Below are 20634 nucleotides of genomic sequence, written 5' to 3'. Positions count from 1 at the left end.
GACGTTGGACCGTGTTCGTGTAAATACGTGCTAGCGCCCATTTTTTATAGCTATGTACGTGAATAAATTATAATCGTTTGGAGCTGAAGTTTTTCATAATGCAAAATTCGTTGAGATCGAACGAAGGACGTAATGAATTCGAGGAAAAATCAATATCGAAAAGATGGATACGAAAGAAATGAATAGTAAAAGAATGAATATTAAAAAAAAAAGAAGAAATAAAATAAAAGAAAGATGCAACAGTATCGTTCACACGCCGATAGAAGTCCAATGATTTTACTCGTCTAAAATTTCAATCGTTATTTCACGGATGAGTTAGCATCGAAGCTCTGCTACGAATAATATACATAAAAATATACAATAAAGCGTATATTTAGATCACTAGAGTGAACGACACAATTTGATGATTCTCCTTTTCATTTCGTTTTTCTTTTTTTTTCTTTTTCTTTCCTTTTCTTTTCGCGTCGATTAATTGTGTCAAAAAATAATATTCAGATATTTTCCTCATTCCTTTATGTTTAGTTACCATTTAGTTTAACGAGCAATAAAGACCTATATCCGGGACGGTACGATAAAGCGGAAGCTCGTGGCCAAGCCAAAAAACATTTGCAACCTCGAGCGCCGATAAATCAGCGTATTAATTTCTAATGAGATTAGCGCGATAAATCATCCTTTTTCACGCTATTTGCACATGCGAGTGGTAAACTCCGACGATGCGGATTCGTATGCGTTTACGCGTGACCTATATTTTTCCATCGATACCACACACAAATTCTGGTCTCTTCCAGTCTTTCAGCTACATCGAAGTTACTCTTTTCAATTTCCGAGGCATCAATATTTCATTAGCGCAAACTCGTTTAATGATACTACCTACCAATACGAATAACGCGTAGATCGATAAACGAACATTTTGCTACGTTCGGTAAAGTTTGACATACGGTGATGAGTGTAAAAATTCACATGTTAGATACTTTTTACACATACTGTCAATATACGTATGTTTCTAATTTTACCTATTATTTTACATATTAAAAATATCTTAAACGTGCAAGAGAGCATATTATCGTGTATATTTATCAATTGGCTGATTTTCAGGTAAAGGGTAAATACGTGAAATTGGAAAGGGGATTTAAAAGAGGGGTAGAGGAAGGACAAGGAAAGGAGTAAGTCCATCGGTGACGGCCTATAATTTATTCAAAAACTTTTCAGGCCAAAGTGTATGACTATTTTATGTCGAAGATAAGCTCTATCATCTTTCTCAACATAGGGATATACGGACTTGAGGTGGGAGTGAAAGGGGAGGACATAGTAAACGTTGCAACGGCCGTACGTTTCTCGGATGAAGAAGTAAAACATGTCCCGTAAAGTGACGCGAGACGTCGCTAAAATACATCAGGTATGTATGTATTATACGTACGTATACCCGTACGTTGCTATATGCTAATAAATATCGTCGTAAAACATTCAATGGTGTTTCTTCATCCTGCCTCCACCGCGACAAAGTGTAGACTGATACCGAGATATTTTTTTTATGTTGAAAAGAAGAGGGAGCAGGAGGGGAGGAGGGAGAGAGAGAGAGAGAGGAGAAATGGTCTCGCTGAAACTATCAGAGTCACGAAGAAAGAGAGAAGAGAAATTTATAAGGATGCGGAGAGAAAAGCTGAAACGAATGTACAAAAGAAATAAGATTCGCGAGAAATAATGCGATCGATTCGCGAGGAAACGAAGCAGAGACACTTCGTTGTAGCTTTCGATTGGGAAAAATTTGATTGACGAAAGAGAATCGTGATGGAAAGGTTTCATCTTCGATCGCAGCTTTCAATCAGAGATAAAAACTACGTTTCGTTTGTTGCACCTTCCATGGGTAAATACGTTTCTCTTGATTGTTACGGAACGAAATTAAAAATTCGCATTAATCGTCGGACGGTGGATAGAATGAGGAGAGAAAAATATTGGACTTCCTTCTAAAAGGTCAAAGGGCAAATGGTGGAGAGAGTAAAAAGAATTTGAAATTAAATATCGAGCAGGGAAGCGATGATGTGCTCGCTCGCACTAGTGAAGCAGACACTCGATATAAGCGAGTCCCGCCAAAGTCAAAGACCTAAAATGCATTTCCAAGGTATCACTGGCATGAGAGAGATAGAGATAGACAGGGAGAGGAGCCAATTTGCAAAGTTAATTATACAAGTGCGTGAGGAAGACGTCGACGATATTCGCGCGTCTAGTTTGAGGGTGTATCGAGGTTTCGATCGAAACTGAGAAGGATTGAAAGTCGAAGCGTGATCTCGAAAGTGAAATTTTCGAAATAATTCATATAGGAAGTTAATTCTTCTAGATTTATAGATATTCTCCAAAATTCGATTTCTCCATTTGGACAAGGGACAAGTTTTGGTCGATGCTCGAGGAAGGAATAAAAAAAGAAATATCGACGGATAGGCGAAGGAAAGGCGAACCGAGTGGATGGAGAAGGAGACGATGAAAGAGAAAAAGTAGAGACACAAAAAAGGAACGTGCAAAGTTTTAGCCGAACGTCCCACACTGACACGTGTCTTTCTCTATATCCTGAATCTATGTGTGTGTAGGAAAGTGGTGGCGAGTGTCGACGAAACGAAAGGTGCCGGTCTGGTTTAGCGGAGAGAAGACGACAACGACAACGACAACGACGAAGAAGAAAGAAGGGTGGGAAGGGTGAAGCTCGAAGGAGGGGATGAGAGACGCGATCTCTCTCTCTCTCTCTCTCTCTCTCTCTCTCTCTCTCTCTCTCTTTCTCTCTGTCTCTTTCAGGCGCGCGCGCGCGCTGTGGTGTGTTGCGCTTGTAAATGCGAGTCTCTTCCGGTATCCAGCGACACCTTCGGTCTACATTCAAGCGCACAGCTTCCCAGCTCCACCCCTCGCGTAGTGGTAGCAGTTCGCGTCTCGCCAGACATCTCCATGTATACATAGAATGTACATGGCCACCGGAAGGGTAGGCGGTAGAGAGTTGCTAGCTACGCCGGAAACACAGTTCTTGCATTAGCCGAAGAAAGATTTCTGGTGAATCGAGTGGCAGAAGGGGAAAAAGAGATGGAAAGAGACTGTGTTGGATAAAGAGAGAAAAGAGATGTTATTCGTTAGAATGAAAGAGAAAGAAATATGTAGAAAGAACGAAGAAAGAGAAAGGGAGAGAGATAGCTGGTAGTACGAGTAAGGGTAGTAGCGGTATATTCAGACTCGCTGGATTCTATCGTGAACCCTGCTTGTACCATGTAATGGCGTTAATTCTGATTATGTGCAGGGTCATGTAGAATGTGCAGGACGCGATCCACCGCGACCAGCCCATTCTAACTATCGTCCTGCGATCCTCGTTTGCTCGCTCAATCGTGAATTCAATGAAACATCGGATCTCTCTCTCTCTCTCTCTCTCTCTCTCTCTCTCTCTCTCTCTCTCTCTCTCTCATTTCCTCTCTCTTTTCCTGCTATTCACGTTAGCCACCTCACTTGTTTTCAGAACAAATTTGCAAACTCTATGAGAGGATCCGTATATGTATATGCGTATATATATATATATATATATATATATATATATATACATATACATCAAGTATATATTTATATTTGTTCAACCAATCGATATATTTCTACCTAGCAATTACATCACTTTATGTTCTCTTGCGGACTTCATTTGTCGTAAAAACTCGAAAAATGAATTTTCCTTTTGTCGTTACGTATTATTCGAGAAAACGGATATCTTAAATATTTACAAGTCGAATACGCGAGCCGTAAATTGGAATTTCGTTCAAAGACCTATCGACGTTTAATGACCGAATGCATTATGTGTAATTACGGAACAGAAATCTATTATAATCATTTCCATCTGTACACGTCCATTTACACGAGGGGAAGAGGAAAATCTCCGTTATCACCGGTGCCGATATGCTCCGAGCGTTTTAATTCGTTACTCATTGTCTTTCACTCTCTTGGCAAGACGTCGAAATTAAATCGCTGTTCCCTTAAGAAGACAGAGAGAAAGTTAGAGAGTGAGAGAGAAACATAATTTATTTCCATGTATTTTAACAAGCCCTGGTATGGAAAAGAAGCAGAGAAAATTACCGCTATGCTGCAAGATGGATAGAGAGAGGGAGGGAGGGAGAGAGAGAGAGAGAGAGAGAGAGAGAGAGAGACCATGAGATTAAAAAGATTCTGTTATAAAAATCTATCGTTTCTTCGATGAATTTTCTTCAACACCATTGTGATTTTATCGTACTAGAACCTTTTCGACTCTCCTCTGAAATATGGAAGACTCGTCGAACATTAACGGAGACAAGAAGTAGGGGTGAAGTCTACGGAGTCTAACGGGAGCGCAAAAGTTTTAGTTTTCCACTTACTTCGGTGCACTTCGATGCGAACAGAGGGACCGAGTTACGATTTATTTATGCTTTCGACGTAATTCAAGTGCTTACGTAGAATGTATGTATGTGTTGGTACTTTTCCGAGAAAGAAACGAAGCTGTTTGATGGCAAAGGATAAAGAAAAGTGCGAAGAGATCATATAAAGAGTTCATCGTATCTAGCGAAAAATTATGAGATAGATAGATAGATAAATAGATAGATAGATAGATAGAGAGAGAGAGAGAGAAAGAGAGAAAGAGATTGAGAGAGAGAGAGTCAAAATGTTTTGATAATTCGAATTACAAAGACGAGATGTGAGGATAAATTCGAAATTCGCGAGATGAAAAAGATGTTAATAATATTCGCACTTTGTAGATATAAAGCTTTTATATATCGAGAAGTAACGTTTAACATTTTTTTCCGTATCTTTCTTTTTTTTGAGTTGAATATCGGATTCATGGTTTCCTCTGTTCTTTCGGATCATCGTCGTGTTTCATTTTCGAAAACTGGTTGATAGAACGAAAAAAGGGAATAGAAAAGAAAGATGGTTAAAAGAATGAATCCTTTCGTTGATCGATAATAACTATTATAAATGCATTAATATATTTTTCAAAAGATATAATAGAACGAACGACTGATTAAGGAAGTAAATTAATTACTATATGGACAATGGACGACGTTCCTTTGTGATTTCACCGTACGATCGAGGTTTTAATGAAATGTTATAGTCATTATAAATGTCAGTTATATATTCATATGTATACGAGCATATTCTGACAATGTAACGATGAAATTTACGCACATTTATGGTTTATATATATATATTTTTTTTTAATTAAAAGTAAATTATCATTCAAATGTTACGATTAAAATATCTGAATAGATTATTTTTATCGAATAATGAAAAACGTCCGAAAAGAAATATTTATAAAAATAGGGTGGAAGAACAAAAGGGACGCAGAAGTAAATGGAGAGAAAGAAAAGAAAAAAAAAGAAAAGATATAAAGGGAGAGAAAGAAAAACAAGAGCATCGAAATACCGAGCGAAACGCGAGCCAATATCGATGTGTTTCTTATTGAAAGTATGGAACCTATCGCAAAATGGTTCCACCGGCGAGTACTTGTCTCGAAGAGGGTTGCTAGTGCGCTCGCCTATTTTCCTAGTTACTACTCTCGTCCTGCGGATCCCCGAGCGACCATGGCCGTCGTTCTATTTTCGAGAATGGAGCAGAAGGAAGACGAGAATTTCGCCAGCTCGAAGAAGAACGTAGATGATAAAAAGAAGACAAAAAAAAAACGAGACGACAAAAATAACGGATGGAAAGTATTAGAAAGAGAGGGAAGGCTGCCGTTAAAATAAAGGTGCGATCGAAAAATTATTTCTATATCCCCATTTTTCCTTTCGAATCTTTATGCATTTTCATCTTGCCGTAATAAAAAGCCTGAACGATTCGAAGGTTTTACTGGTGGCCGGTTTTTCTCATAAGTTTTCTGTTCGTGCTTTTTATTGTATTTCTTTTTGTTTTCTTTTTTTTTTTGTCTTTTCTTTTTGTAATATAATAGTTAATCGTTTCTAAGACGATATCAATGTCTTATATTTACAATTATGTACAGTCAACAAACGGTATGAACGTTTTAAAAAAATCACTCGATGTTAAGAATATTAGAGAGAAAAAGAGAGAAAAGACGATTCTTATAGAATACATTTTAGATTGTAAAATAATATTCTAAACTGATACGAATGCTTTATAATATTGAAAGAACGGAACAATGGGTCGTTCGTATTTCTCTTTCGATGGTATAAAGCACGAGAGAGGGTAATGAAATGGAAAGAAGACGAGAGAGCGAGAGCGAGAGCGAGTGAGAGAGAGAGAGAAAAGTGGAAGAAAGGAAGACAGCATTCGCCGAGCGAGCCATGGCGAAACTATCGTGAGTACTCACGCGGAAAGGAACTCGTGGAATTTATATCGTAGTAAACATTACCATAAGTTTAAGTTGAGTATCCCATTTAGTGTGGCTCCGAGGTATGTACCCACGAATCTAGTAATTCTTGCCAACTTTACTATGTTCTCCGACGCGCTAACGTTACTTATAGCGCCGTACTGGCGAAAAATTTATAGCAAACGCGTGTACCACCAAGACTTCTTCTCGCCTACACTTTCATTTCGTTCCTTTTAAACGAACGGAAAAGATAAAAGGAAACAGAGGGAACGGGAGAGAGGGAACGAAAGAGAGTGAAAGAGAGATAGAAAGAAAAAAAAGAAAGACAAATTTCTCGAATACCTTTCAATTTTCCCTGTACAAGAGAGTGACAAAGAATACGACGATTCGTCTCACGAATCCTACAGACAGAATAAATCCTTTCCCTTAAAGCTCGCCCTTAACCGCGATCATTCGATCCTGACTTCCCTTTAATAATAATTAAACTGCAACCTGTTGCATCTGTCCTTCTTCTTGCGTTAACAAATCCGTTTGACGTGTTGCGACTGCAAAGAAATGCTTTAAAGTGTGGAGAAGGAGGGGAGGGAGGTCGACAAAATAAAGAAAAAAAAAATAAAAAAGAAAGAAAAGAAAAATGAACTCCGCGCCGATTGATATCTTTTTAATGAGATAAGAAGGTACTGTATATAAATATATAAATTATAAAAATAAGAAAAAAAGAAGAAAAGAACCACGTAAAGTTTTATTTGAGGAGAGCAGAGTGCCGTTGCGTTGATTAGATTTTCCAAGAAAATAGCCACTGCCAATTTTCCACCCTCCTTGTTCGGCAACGTTACGAATGGTGCCTCTCTCTATCCCTATCTCTATTTCTCTTCATTTGCCAAAGTTAAACCTCGAAATTCAAAGCCAATTCGGTGATCCGAAGAAAGACGAAAGAGAAGATGAAGAAGAGTCTGCGTGCACGTTTGACCCCTCACGTACCGGGTATGCTCCATTTCGAACGATTTCCTTTTAATCGAATCACTTATCTTCGATTGTCTACGATCGATGTTCTAAGAATTTATTTTATTGAAAAATAGTTAGGATTTCGTCAAACCGAGGAAAAATTTGCAAACAATTTCGAACGTAACTAACGATTTGGTCGACATTGGTATTAAAACGAGGACACCCTGTATATATGGAAGATGCGAACGTGAACACTAGGAGGGCCTAAATTCGTAGCTCCTCTCGAAGAAGTCGCTCCCGATGGAGCAGAGGTCCGCTTTATTAAACCCTTCACGTTAGGTAGACCCTTGGCGAGCGTGCAGAACACCTTAACCCTCTCGGAAGGTTTAAACTAATGGTCGAACGTCGATGATGCTTCACTTCCAAGGGTTCCACCCTTTGCGTTCCTTCATTCGGTTGGAACGTTCAAAGGCGAAGTTAAAGCCATAAAGGGAAAGAGAGGGAGAGAGTCAAAGAGAGACTGCTCGACGTTCGCAAAATTTTCCCTCTTTAAATAGTTCGATCTAACGGTATTGATTCGTCTCAACGAGATATCGACTGATCTACGTTCTTAGTTCTTAGTTCAATAGTATATCAAGTTTATTTAAATATACTCAAGACCAAGAGAAGTGATCGTGCATTACTTGAAGATAAATTCATTTTTAGACGATCGATGAACGTATTTGTTCAAAATTACTACTATACTAATAAATTAATACGTTAATATGTAACATTATTGTAGAATAAATTTTTCCGAGTCATCGTATATCTGAATTGACCATAGTATTATACAATACTATTAAATTATGTGCAATAATATTGAAAATATGAATTAGGATTAGATGATTATTAGTCGGCAATTCCTATCATCCGTGTTAATAATTCATCGTTGATTCGGTTCTATTCGAATTATCGTAGATCGATAATATATTTTATAGCATGTTTGAATAAATGAATATCACTTCGGCATTAGTATTAATAATATACTCTAATTTCCTACTAAAGAAGTACGAGATGAGATGTAAAAACTGATCCTTGTCGTGTGAACATAACGTTTGAAAAAGAAAAAAATTTCAAAATGAAAATAGAGTAATATGTTTTAAGCGAAAGCGTCGTAGAGAATAAAAATATTGATTTTTAAAAAAGAAAAACAATGAAGTAAAGTGGGCTTCCTTTGAGACGTTACTTTAGGCTTGCCAAGAAAGAAAGCTTGCTTCTCTCTGCAACCGGACGGTCGGTTATTAAAGTCTTTAATGAAATGTATCTCGTTCGAAGACCTTTTGAAATGTCCTCGTTTCGCGATGTAAACGCGGCTGATAACTCGTTTCAGAAGAGATACGAGCATGGAAAGACAAACGAGCGTCGTCATTTGGGTATCAGACGGCGAAAGACGACGAAAAACGAGAAGGTTGAAATTAGCACGTAATACCGCTAAATTATCATTGGTAGAATAATACAATAACTTACCGAGTATCTGGCTGAGAACGGTACGGCCATCTTCGCCAAGACAGGCGCTGCGTGCGTCAAAGGGATTCGTGAATTGCACGAAGGCGTATCCTTTGTGCATGGAAATCCCTGCGAAACAACAACAACAAACAAATAATAATTATGACATTTTCGGATTATTCCGAACGCGGCTCTTTGCTTTTTCTCTCCTTCTCCTTCGCAAAGAAGCTGCGGAGAAAAAGGTAGAAGGGGGAAAGAGAGAGAGAAATAAAACGAAGCTAGGGAGAAACGTATCACAAAGGGATTTTCATTCGAATGAAAGAGACAGCGAGAAAGAGAAAGGAAGAAAGAGAATTGGAATGATTACCTGAATATCCGACGAAATCCGAGTTATTTCGGGCAATAACTGAAGGAAATGAGTAAACAGAAATTCCCTAAAGAATGTTCCTCGGATTTATTCGTCGAGTTCTCGCGAGAATTGAAACAATTGTCTCAAGATTTTCTCTCTTCCTCTGTCTCTGTCTCTCTTTCTCCCTCCCTCTCTCTCTCTCTCTCTCTCTCTCTCTCTCTCTCTCTCTCTGTCTTGGAAGATAATCTTAATTATCTTAATTAATTATTTATTTTACTCGCTAGAAATATTCTTCTACGGATTGTATATTAATTACCATTCTTAGTAACCATACCGTGGCACTCCTTTTGCTTCATTTTTATAGCGATGGCTATGGAAAGGCATTGTTTGTTTAGTTAAAACAAAAGAATATTAAAGGACACGTGCAATCTCGGTGAATCTTCATTTTCATACTGTCCGTTCTAATTAATACGAATTTTTTAGCAATGAAAGAAAAAGAAAATGAAAAAAAAAACAATAATAATAAAAAGACTAGAACGGGAGGAAAAGAAAGAATGCGAAACATATCTCGTGTAATTGCGTTTATAGGGAGTCCGCGAGTTTCGGTGAGTTCTCCCAGCGGGATTATTGAAGGGTCTCTGGTAAATAGATACAAAGGGAATTATTCTAATTACGTCTGCCTACCGTATAATTGCGCCTCGCCGACTGCATTTCAATCTCGAGTACGACGAATCAACGAAAATATGCTCTTTCGTTGTTAACATGGCATACGCGTGGAAAAAAGTGATACGGCTGTTTTGTAACTACGGATGGTTGGTAGCTACGATCAACAAGCTCGATTCAAGTTGAATTGAATTTATGTAGGTTCGAGGAGAAACACCAGGAATTATTTTTCGAATAAAACGATACGAGACACAAATTATACGAGGGTTTATATGAAATAAAACTTTTTCTTTCTTTTTTACAAACTAATTAAAATTCTCCTTAATTACTCTTATACGAACTCATCAAAAACTCATCATTAATAATGGATTTGTCGTCACGAAATTTTCATAAACATCTGCCTAGAAAAATAAACTATCGGAATGGTTAACAAATTTAATAAATAACTGATTGGTTCAATGATTAAAAACTACAAATATTTATGCAAATGAAACGCATAAACTACAGGAAACCCTAGAAAAGAAATAAAGAAATTTGCTCGATTCGAAAACTCTGTTTTCTAAATTAATTGAAATTCTCATAAATCTCTTTTATAGAAACCTACCAAAAACCAATATTTAATAACGAACGTGATTTGGATTCGTCGAATAAAAAGAAGACGTCGTAGAAGAATTTGTACAAAAACCTTTCGAAATACAAACGATTGCAGTCGCTAAAAAAACCAATAAAAAATTGACTGGGTCTGATGCCAGAAGACTACAAATGTTTACAAAGCAAAACGATAGGGGCCATAAAAAAAGAAATTTCGTTTAATCCCAAAGAGAAAAAGAGAAGGGGGAGGAGAGAGACAGAGAGAGAGAGAGAGAGAGAGAGAGAAAACTTTCTCGAAGAGACAAAAATGGCGAGTGACGAAACGATCGTTTTAATCGCAAAATATCCGTGTCGATGTTACGTTCTGCTAGAAGGAAGTTAGCCATAAAAATGTGGACGTTATTAACATGTCTCTGCTAGGGTAGCACGGTGCATGCAGATAAGTTTTTTAAACGTCAGTTGGTAGTGCCACGGTCGCACTACGGCCCGTTTCGGACGAAACATATTTGCATCTTCCATGTTACGTGCACCGTTTTCTCTCTTCGTCCACGACAAGTTATATATGTATGTGTAACAGCGCTACGAATATATGGAGATTTACATATTTGTTTCGGCATAATGAATTCCATGCATGGTCAGCTGCTAACCACGCAAAACTTATTACGGGTACACAGATTACAGTCGGTTCTCTCCGTTAAAACGAACGTTCTCTCTCTTTCTCTTTCTCTCTTTCTCTGTTTCTCTCTGGTATTTCCATCTTCTTTGCGATCAAAAAATCTAGGTCAGGTCAACGAGTCGATTTAAAAGATATAGGAACAAATTTCTAGTTCGATCACGAATAAAATAAATGGATTTGTTATTATTAAATCGATATTGATTTGATACGAATCGTATCGTAATAAGCCTTGATCGATTATAGATTTAGAATTTTTTCGAAATTCTTTTCTTCGAATGAAATAATTTTATAAATCGTTATGATGATTATTTTCATTACCTTGGAGAGAAACAAAACTGGAAACTTTCAAGAAAGCATATGAAGAAATAAGACTTCTCGAGTCCCGATCGAAGATGATACTGAATCGAAAAATAGTATTCGCCGAGTTTCTCTAATACTCGTATCTTCTCGCTTGCTCCAAAATTTAAATGGTTTACCTTTGGTCGGAAACGAGGAAGAGAGAAAGAGAGAGAAAGAGAAAGAGAAGAGGGAGAGTATATACATATGGTTGGGAGGACTTATAGATCGACCAAGTATTCACACAATTCCGTATACGTCATATATCTATGTACGTATGTAAATTAGATATTCTAGCCACATCGTTCGAGGGAACGACTCTCACCTTCATCACAAAAAGTATATTCTATTTCCGATATAATCTATATATTGTAAATTCTTGAAAAAGCGTGCACGTTATTTTGAGTTTATCGGATAATCCTGTATTGGTAAAAAGTAAACAAAGAAATGGAAAAGAAAGAGAAAATTCTTCAAGCAAGCAAATAGATCAGAGGAAATTCGATATGAATAAAAATCATGCTTGAGCGGTTATAAAAAAAAAAAAATCGAAAGAGAGAGAGAGAGAGAGAGAGGGAGAGAGAAAGAAGAGAGAGAGGGAGAGAAATGCAGAACGAAACTAAAAGCAACGTCCAGTGAATATAAAAATTCGATGGACGGTGTGATCGTTACGTAAGTTATACGGATGCCCTCGTTCCACCCTTTCTCTCTGTTCTCTCTTTTTTCCTTCCATCACTCGAGTTCCATGAACGTTACTGGACATCCTACATAAAATTCTATCGCGTGTCGCACGTTATCTATTCGCATCACGAAACGTAATTCGCCGCTGGCCTAGAAGGATCCGAGTGTATACTTTTTAATACTATTTCGGGTATTCCTCGTTAGATTCCGAGGCGATGCCGGGGAATAAATCGATTTAATTCGACGCTAATCGAGTGAAATATCGGATCACGGCAGAGATCTCCGAAAGAGATTTTCAATCCTTTCGAACTTTGTCAAAATAAAGATTGATAACTAAACTATACTATTTTAAGAGAAGTAAAAAAATCGTCACGTAATGCTTTGCGTTTATATTTGTCAATCAAAATGATAGCTTTGTTTGTAAAAAATCATAACCATTCGAGAGTCTATAAAAAAAAACGAATAAAAGTGATCGAGTTTTAACGATTAAACGGTACCATTAATTACGATTGATACGATGCGAAAGTAACATTGATGAATAACAATTTGAAAATAACACTAGGTTGCGACAGAAATACCCGAAAATCCAGCATATCCACGTTTTATTTTGACAGTGATCGCCAAACGTTAACAAAAGTAAAAATAGAGTGAGCGAAAGAGAGAAGAGCAAAAAGAAGAAAAACGAATCGATCAATTCTTTCGACAAAAATACAACGCGTATTGGCGATAGATAAGATATGGATAGTTCGAGATCGAAGGATAAATTCTCAGAGTCTGATCCTTTGGATCTTTTTACCACTCCCGATTGGTCGAGCTCTCGAATCCCGCAATCCGTTGGACGAGTAGAGGCGTGTCAAGGGAGGATAGCATAACACGATCCTAGAACACGATCCCAAGCTGACCGGTATCGGTCCGAAGTAAGGGATTCGCCGTATCCTGCTCGGATGTTGCTCAGATCGGAAGCGTTCTAATTCTCTTAACTCAAGGTTGGATGAAGTTGCCCACAGCCGCATTGTGTGCACACATAGGAAGGCTTCTCCCTCTTCCTTTCTCTCTCTCTCTCTCTCTCTTTCTCTTCCTCATTGTCTACCCTTCTCCGTACTTTATTGAGAAAGCTCGCGAAAGTAAGCTGTTTATCGGCAACTCCCAGCCATCCTCGTCGTCATAGTACTGTGCTGATCTCTCTCTTTCTCTCTCTCTCTCTGCCTCTGTCTTTCTCTTTTATCCTCTGGGGATTCGACTTTTCAAGAGGAACAAGAAGAACAGTCTGACAGAGATGAAGAAAGAGAGAGAAAGCCTCGCGAAGATCGAAAGTACGAGCGAGTTGGACTTTTCGGTATATGTAAGTAGATATGTGTATAGAATATTATTTTATTAACATGTATACATTTATTAGATGAAATAAAGAGAAAAGTAATAGTATGGGTAACGATACTTTATTTTATTTTAATCTGATTTCAATGAATTCTTTTTAAGTATAATGAAAATGCTATGCGATCATTGTTCCTAACGAAGTTATAAAGTAGTCTCTTTTTTCGGTCGCAATTGAAGAATTGAAGAATAAAGGAACGGAAAGAATAGATAAAGACGGTCTTTTAAAAAATTACTCGGTTATGACGTTATCGAATCGTGGTAGAAACAAATGTACACACGGTATGGTATCGATTAAATTATCAAAATCTCTCCGATTTTACATGTAGATATATTACATAGAAGGATTAGTCAGCCAGCGTTAAGAATATTTCTTTTTTCTTTTTCAAGATCTGAATTCTTATTAAGAAATTATTCATTGTTTCATATTGTTTCTCGTTTTATGAATATTATCGATCAAGTACCTACGCGTAGTTCGAAGATTATAAGAGAACGATTGAAGACAAATGCCACTTTATTGATTAAAGAAAGATCGATAATTACTTTCATCGTGTCACGAACTTGGAAGGAAGATTTAATTTATCTTCCTTTACCGCGACAAACCGTACGACTCTCTTACGAAGGAACGCCAAAGCTACCACGATTGGTTGGTGGTACGTGAAACGAGTCAGCGGTAATCGCCGTCCTGAAACTGGAGGGATAATCAATCAGGATATCGAAGGTCAAGGAGCTCCATCGCCGTACAAATTGGGTTACCGACAGCGAAGCGGATCGACGAAATCCTATTTCCAATTCTCTATTTTCCACGTAGTTGTAACTGAGGCTTTCTCTCTCTCTTTCTCTTTCTCTTCGTTTTCACGACAGATAATAGTCCGACTTTTTTTTTCCATTTTCTTCTCGAATCCGTACTCGAATCCTATCAATTTCGAACCATTTGTAACTTTTGTCTTCTCTTTCTCATTGTTATCGTCGAATGTCTCCGATAGTCAACAATTTCGTCAGATTTTAAAAGTATGGAGTCGGAAAAACAAGAATTACATATTGATTCGCGTTATACGCTATTAAGCGAACCATTTTTGATAAGAAACATCGTTTTTTAAAAATCCAAGAACCAAACGTTTTATGTGATATAGCCAGATGATTTTAATCGAAGATTGAAAATTATTCAAGTTATTCGAGAACCGATTGATTATATGAATACGAACAGTTCAAATTTACATATATAATGTTTTTTAAATTATTTTCCTTGTTATCCACCTCGAAAGCTTACTTCTAGCTCGTTCAAAGTTTAACGAGTCGTTCGAAAAGAAAATCTCTAGAACGCCGAGAGACACCGATATATATACACCGACTCCCGTCTGTGTGATTTTAGCAGATAGAGAAAGATGGTAGACCTACCGGCGAGACGACCGTAACGTTGGAACATTCGCTCCACATCGGTCTTACTGCACTGAAACGTGTTTAGATTGCCGACGAACACCCGGGAATTCACTGCCTGTGGGTCCTGCGAATTCGTCTGATTGCCCACTTTGCTCATCTTCATCGCCTGGAACAACAAATAACGAACGAAATGATCATCAACATTATCTAGAATTTCTCGCATGGATTTTACAACCAAAAGATAAGTACGTTGTAATCGTCTGTATTACTTTTCCATCTAAATAAATTCCATCTAATTTAAATATTTGAAAAAAGAAATCAATTTATAAAGAAAATTAATTATTGAAATCAAAGGATAAATATTTGACGAGTTAACTTCTGTCTCTTTCAGTATCTTCTTCTTCTTCCAACTTGATCATTCAATTTCGAAAGCTCTAGTTACGAGCGTTGATTCAACATTAGCGTGAACGTGAATGATAAAAGGAATATGACGGATGTGAATCATGGCATCCGTATCGCAGGTATCATAATTTCCAATGAAGCAAGGCACCCGATAGATCATCGTGTCGAGCGTGATTAGACCGTGCTTCTCGACACGTCCAATGATAGTACGAGAATTGTTAACGAGAAAGATAGAGATAGAGATAGAGATGGAGATGGAGGTAGAGATAGAGATATAGATAGATAGATAGATAGATAGATAGATAGATAGAGAGAGAGAGAGAGAGAGAGAGAGAGAGAGAGAGAGAGAGAGAGATGTAAAATATTTTTGTTGGTAAACGTACTAATATTTTCTCGCAATTTTCGTCCGTTCATTCGCTTTAGGAGAAGTGACGGAGAAAGAGATAATAAAAATCACTGATCGAAGCGTACTTTATTTCACGAGTTTTACGAGCTAACGTCCGTGTAGCTTTTAATTAAACGCCTACGAGTAGAGAATGTCATTAAATGCGATTTTCCAGACGATAAAACGGAAACGACGAATTTGGAAGTGTATGGTCATCCGTTGGTTATCTTTGCCTCTCAACTATGTAAACGTTACGTGAACTGATTTTTATAAACGAATGATTTAACCATACCTTTGCAAAATAATTACGTTCTTCGATCTTTCTCTCTCTCTCTCTCTCTCTCTCTCTCTCTCTCTCTCTCTCTCTTCTTTTTTTTTATACCTCACTTGAACGATCTATATCGATATAATCGTATAGATTTCGAGCAAAAAAGAGAGCGTGTTAATTAACACGCCACAGCCTCGTTGCGTTATGTCACGTTCACAACGTTCGACCTGTCGTTCTGTTTCTTCGATCAAATAATATGCAACATACAAAACTAACGAGATCGTTAGCAGCTTCTGTGTGCTTTCTATAGGAACGCGTGGTATACTTGCTTCAAACGTTTTCGTATGTATTAGTCCGTGTGACTGTTTCGTGTTTCATTTTCATTCGTTCTTTTTTGTCATTCTCCCACCCCCGTCTTCTTTTTTTTTTTTAAATAATCAATCCCCGTATATACGTAGCCGCATTATACGGTCGGTAGAGCGCTTAATTGGATGTCGTTTCGATGCTTCGCACAAAGAAGAGAATTTTTCGTCGTCTCGCCAGAGACACGTATGTAATTCATTTAAAGAAATTCTAAATTGTTCGCATTGGACGAACGTTTTAACCGAGTAATTTTCTCTTGAAAAAGTTCGACCGAGAGAAATCAATGATGGCTACGATTTTCGATTGCTCGTTCGTTTCGATGAACGTTTTCTCTACTTATAAAAGTCTTTGGTCAACAAATACTGGCGCACCCGCAGTTTATTGGAAAAACTTTGTTTGTTCTCGCGTTCCATTTTATTTAAAAAAAAAAAGAAAAATCCAAATTACTATCTTTAATGACTGCAAGAAAAAAGAAAATAACTTTCAACGTTTTATTAAATCGACCATATAAAGAATGGGATCGATCGTTCAAGTAGAAACACTTAAATTTTGTTCAGTTAAAGATGCGAGCCTTGATATATCTTACTAGAAACACAACTCTTTTATCGAAAGAAAAGAAAAAAAGAGATAGGTGTACAAGCGTTCTCTCATTGAAATATGCTACGTATTATGCCATTCGTGAGAAAAGGAAAGAGAAAGAGAGAGAGAAAGAGAGAGAGAGAGAGAGAGGGAGAAACGATGAACGATCGATAGCTTATTTCTCATAGCATAGGATATGATTTTTCGCGATCCAATCAAATTCGTTTAAATTACTGCCTCTCCATCCGCGATATTTTCCGTTGCCTTCTTGTACAGAAAAATTTCCGGCGAGTCTGCTAAAAACTCGCGACCTGCGAAATTGGAAGCGAAACAACGATCTTTTTCGAATTAGATTTCCTGCTCGTGTCGATTCGGCGGCAGCTAATTTTGACGCGACACCCAATATTTACCTGTCAACCGGTATGTTGTGTGCGTGCGTGCGTGTCGATATTTACGAGCAGCAACCCTTTAATGTGCCGTTGCATCGATGAACGTTTAACTAAGAATGACAGACGCATCGCTCTCGATAATTCTATCCTTTCAATCCATCTAGTAAATAATACTTTGCTACGTGTAAAACGTTTTAAATTATATCATTCTCTCTCGCTCTTCCTATATTTTTCATATTCGCATGATGTATCGAATTTACAGATTTTTTAGGAAACAGTAACCCTTTATATTATGAAAATAACGCTACATTTATATTACTGCAATAAACAAATCAATGGAAAACAATTTAATTGAAAAATTGCATCGAAAGTAAACATGAAATATATAGTAGATTCAGCGGAAAAGATCACGTCAAATTCGAATGTATGATTTTTTAATTCCTCGAATTGAAATTTGAATCGAAGCGCAATGACTCGTTCAGGGTAATTTTGACTTCTAATATGTAAATTTCAAGCGATTTTATCCGGACTGTTTACTCGCTAGAACGAATATGCGAACCTATGTATATTTATATAGGATTTTTGATAGGAACGATAGATATGGGTTTTCGTTTCGTATCTCGAAATATGTCGAGAACAAAAAGTATACTCGGACTATAGTTTGTGAGCTTTCATTCGCAATAATATCGAGGGAAACGACTCCAAAGAGTTTTCTTAATAGTATTGTATATATCTGATATCGCGATGCGTATGCCGACATCTCGATGTCATTTATGTTATCGATTTTACGTTGTTCGCATCGTTCTCCTGCTCCTCCTCTTTCTTCTCTAGGGCTTCTTGATGTTCATCAGCCTCGCGACATCGAGAGGAAGATCTAAAGTCGGGCCATTCGCGAGAAGTTCAACGTCGAGGATGACTCGCCTCGAAGGGAAAAATGTGGTCGGTGTACTCTCTTCCTTTCTTTCTCGTGGCACTGCCACCATTCCGTTACTTTCAAGACTCGATACTTATTAAAACTTTTTCGAACGATACCACGGCGGAGTCACTCGACCGAGACTTTCCCGTTGCTTCCTTTAATTTTTTGATCGTTTTTCTTTCTTCGATTTCTATTGTATCTTTCTCAATCCTTTAATAGATGTCATAAAATTGCAAGGAACGGTTTAAGAAAATTATGGATTTCTATTTTCTATATGAAAGTCCTTTAATTATTTGAATGACAGATTGTTTAAAGGAAAGAAAAACAAATTATATTTATCACAAGTAAATATTTTTATAGATACGTTTGGATTAATTTAATTATCGATAAAAATTTGTCAGAGTCATTCTTATATGGAAGAGTAACACCTGCAGGGTAGAACAGTACCGAATCCTCGAATGGAAACTTGAAAGCTCGCTCGCGACGATGATCGAGAGTAGAAGTTAAGTCTCTGCGCGGGAAACTAAGAAGATTATCCCTAATTTATGTAAGGACCGAAACAAAAGGCGGCGCCGTATAATTTTCGGGCTCGGCTCGACACGCCGACGGAGTCCATCGTTAGGAGTTTTGAAATCTCGTTAATTTTCATTTTCTCTTTCCTCTTTATCGCGACTTTGAGAACGTTCCTTTCGTACCAACGATGTCTGGACTTTAACGTTATAAAGATATCTTCGACGCGTCCTAATTAGGAGAGTTTGGATCGCTCATTCTGAAACGTTCATTCTGATCCACGAAGAATATTTTAATACGATTTAAAATATCTAGTGATAATTAATACAGGCGCACGATTAATCGTTTAAACAAAAAGATTACAAAGTTCCTTGCTGCGATATCTTGATTCTACCTAGCACACTCCTCTTCCATAAAGAAATCAATTTGGAAAATTCTATAGAAATGAATTACGCCTTCAATTCGCTAATCACATTTTCACGACGATCTGTTTATCGTCGTGCAGGTCACTCGGCCGATCCAAACGAGACTATCATTCTTCGTGAGTGCAGCAAACGTGTTTCCAAACACCGCATACGACGGCGTAATGGCAATGTAAATTTCCTCCTACCAACCCCTTATTTGCTTTACCAACGACGTAGGTACAGCAAATTAGTAAACTGGAAATACACGACGTGTAGCCTCGTTTTATCGATTGTATGTATGTAGGTACGTAAATATCTACCCAACTACGTATATGTAAGAGTGTGTATAGCTAAAACGTTAAATTAGATAAATTCGTATTGGGACTTGGAGAAAAGGGTAGGCCGAGATGCAGCTCAGGTCCAGCCCTAATTACAGCCTTTCTCCGGTCAATAATTACCGGGAAGGACACACGAGGGAGAGGAGAAATCGAGTAGTCTCTACGGAGAGGAACGGAAGGGAAAAAAAAGAGAGAGAGAGAGAGAGAGAGAAAAAGCACGAATACGAATTCGATGAACAACCAATCCGAGCATCAGCATTCCAACTCACGAACCGTTTCCTTTCTTTCTTTCTTTCTTTCTTTCTTTCCATGCTGGACTCCGCAGCACGTGAAGGGCATGGAGACGATTGTACGCATCTGCACAGTTTCGAAAAGAAGAAGAAAAAGAGAAAACAGAAAACCTATGAAAAAAATAAAAAGGAAGAAAAAGAAGGGAAAAGAAAAGTAATCTTTCTTACACATTTTTGCCTTCATTAAAATGCGATCGTATTCGTTCATCGATCTCGCTCGAAATTTTCTTTCCTTTTCCATTTTGAAGAAAAAAAAGAAAAAAACAAAAATATCGATCGAGTTTTTACAACAAAGTTATATACAATAATTAATTCAAAAGAGAAAGAAAAGAATGTCGTCTATTATCACGCTTATATGCATAAATCACGACGACCTTTTTATCTTGTTTAAATTCACACAATTTCCTCTCGGCGAGGATACTCGCGATTCTTTCGACTCTCTACTTTTTCAACTTCCGTCCGGCGACCACGTAGGGAACAACGGAACGTTTCTGAGCATAATGAGTGACGCGACAATTGGCTCGCACGGATGCGAAACGATAATACCTCGATGCTTTGAATGCCCTCGTTATGTAGCGGTAGCGACCAGGGCGATTCCTCTTAAATGCGGAATTTGGTTCCAATTGTACGATATGCGATTTCGAAGTCATCGACGGATTGTGGCCAATAATGCTTCCAGGAATATTATCAATCCGATTGAACTCGGTAGGCGATGTGAGTGAGAGATTCGATCCACATCTTGTCCGTCACGTTTCGACCATACTTCAGAAAAGAGTACATGCTTATCTTTTCCGCGGATAATAATAGAAATCGATTTATACAACTCGAAGTTTTTTCAAATGCTCAAAGAAAATATCTTTTAATTTATATTATTCTACACTTGACAAAATAAGAAAGAAATTCATGGGAGTTGGTACAAGCTAATTGAGTTTCTTACTTATTACGGGAGAAAGTGTACGTCGTACGCAGCGATAGGGAGACGAAGCTCTAGCGTTAGTAGCTACCGAGA

The 20634-nt window shown here is 37.7% G+C and overlaps 1 protein-coding gene across 8 annotated transcripts in view; it reads right to left on the bottom strand.

Moving 5' to 3' along the window:
• The window catches only part of LOC127071942 (uncharacterized), a 204183-nt gene that overhangs the window by 72062 nt on the left and 111487 nt on the right, over positions 1–20634 (bottom strand). For all 8 annotated transcript variants that reach the window (XM_051011802.1, XM_051011803.1, XM_051011805.1 and 5 more), the window contains 2 exons: positions 14800–14947; positions 8759–8866 (listed from right to left, as the gene is read on the bottom strand). In XM_051011802.1, coding sequence (XP_050867759.1) covers positions 8759–8866; positions 14800–14947 — 256 coding nt within the window. The remainder of the gene's footprint in view (positions 1–8758; positions 8867–14799; positions 14948–20634) is intronic.

The sequence above is a fragment of the Vespula vulgaris genome, chromosome 24 (genome assembly GCF_905475345.1).
Source record: "Vespula vulgaris chromosome 24, iyVesVulg1.1, whole genome shotgun sequence".
Classification (NCBI taxonomy): Eukaryota; Metazoa; Arthropoda; class Insecta; order Hymenoptera; family Vespidae; genus Vespula; species Vespula vulgaris.
This window is presented reverse-complemented; position numbering and strand designations above follow the sequence as displayed.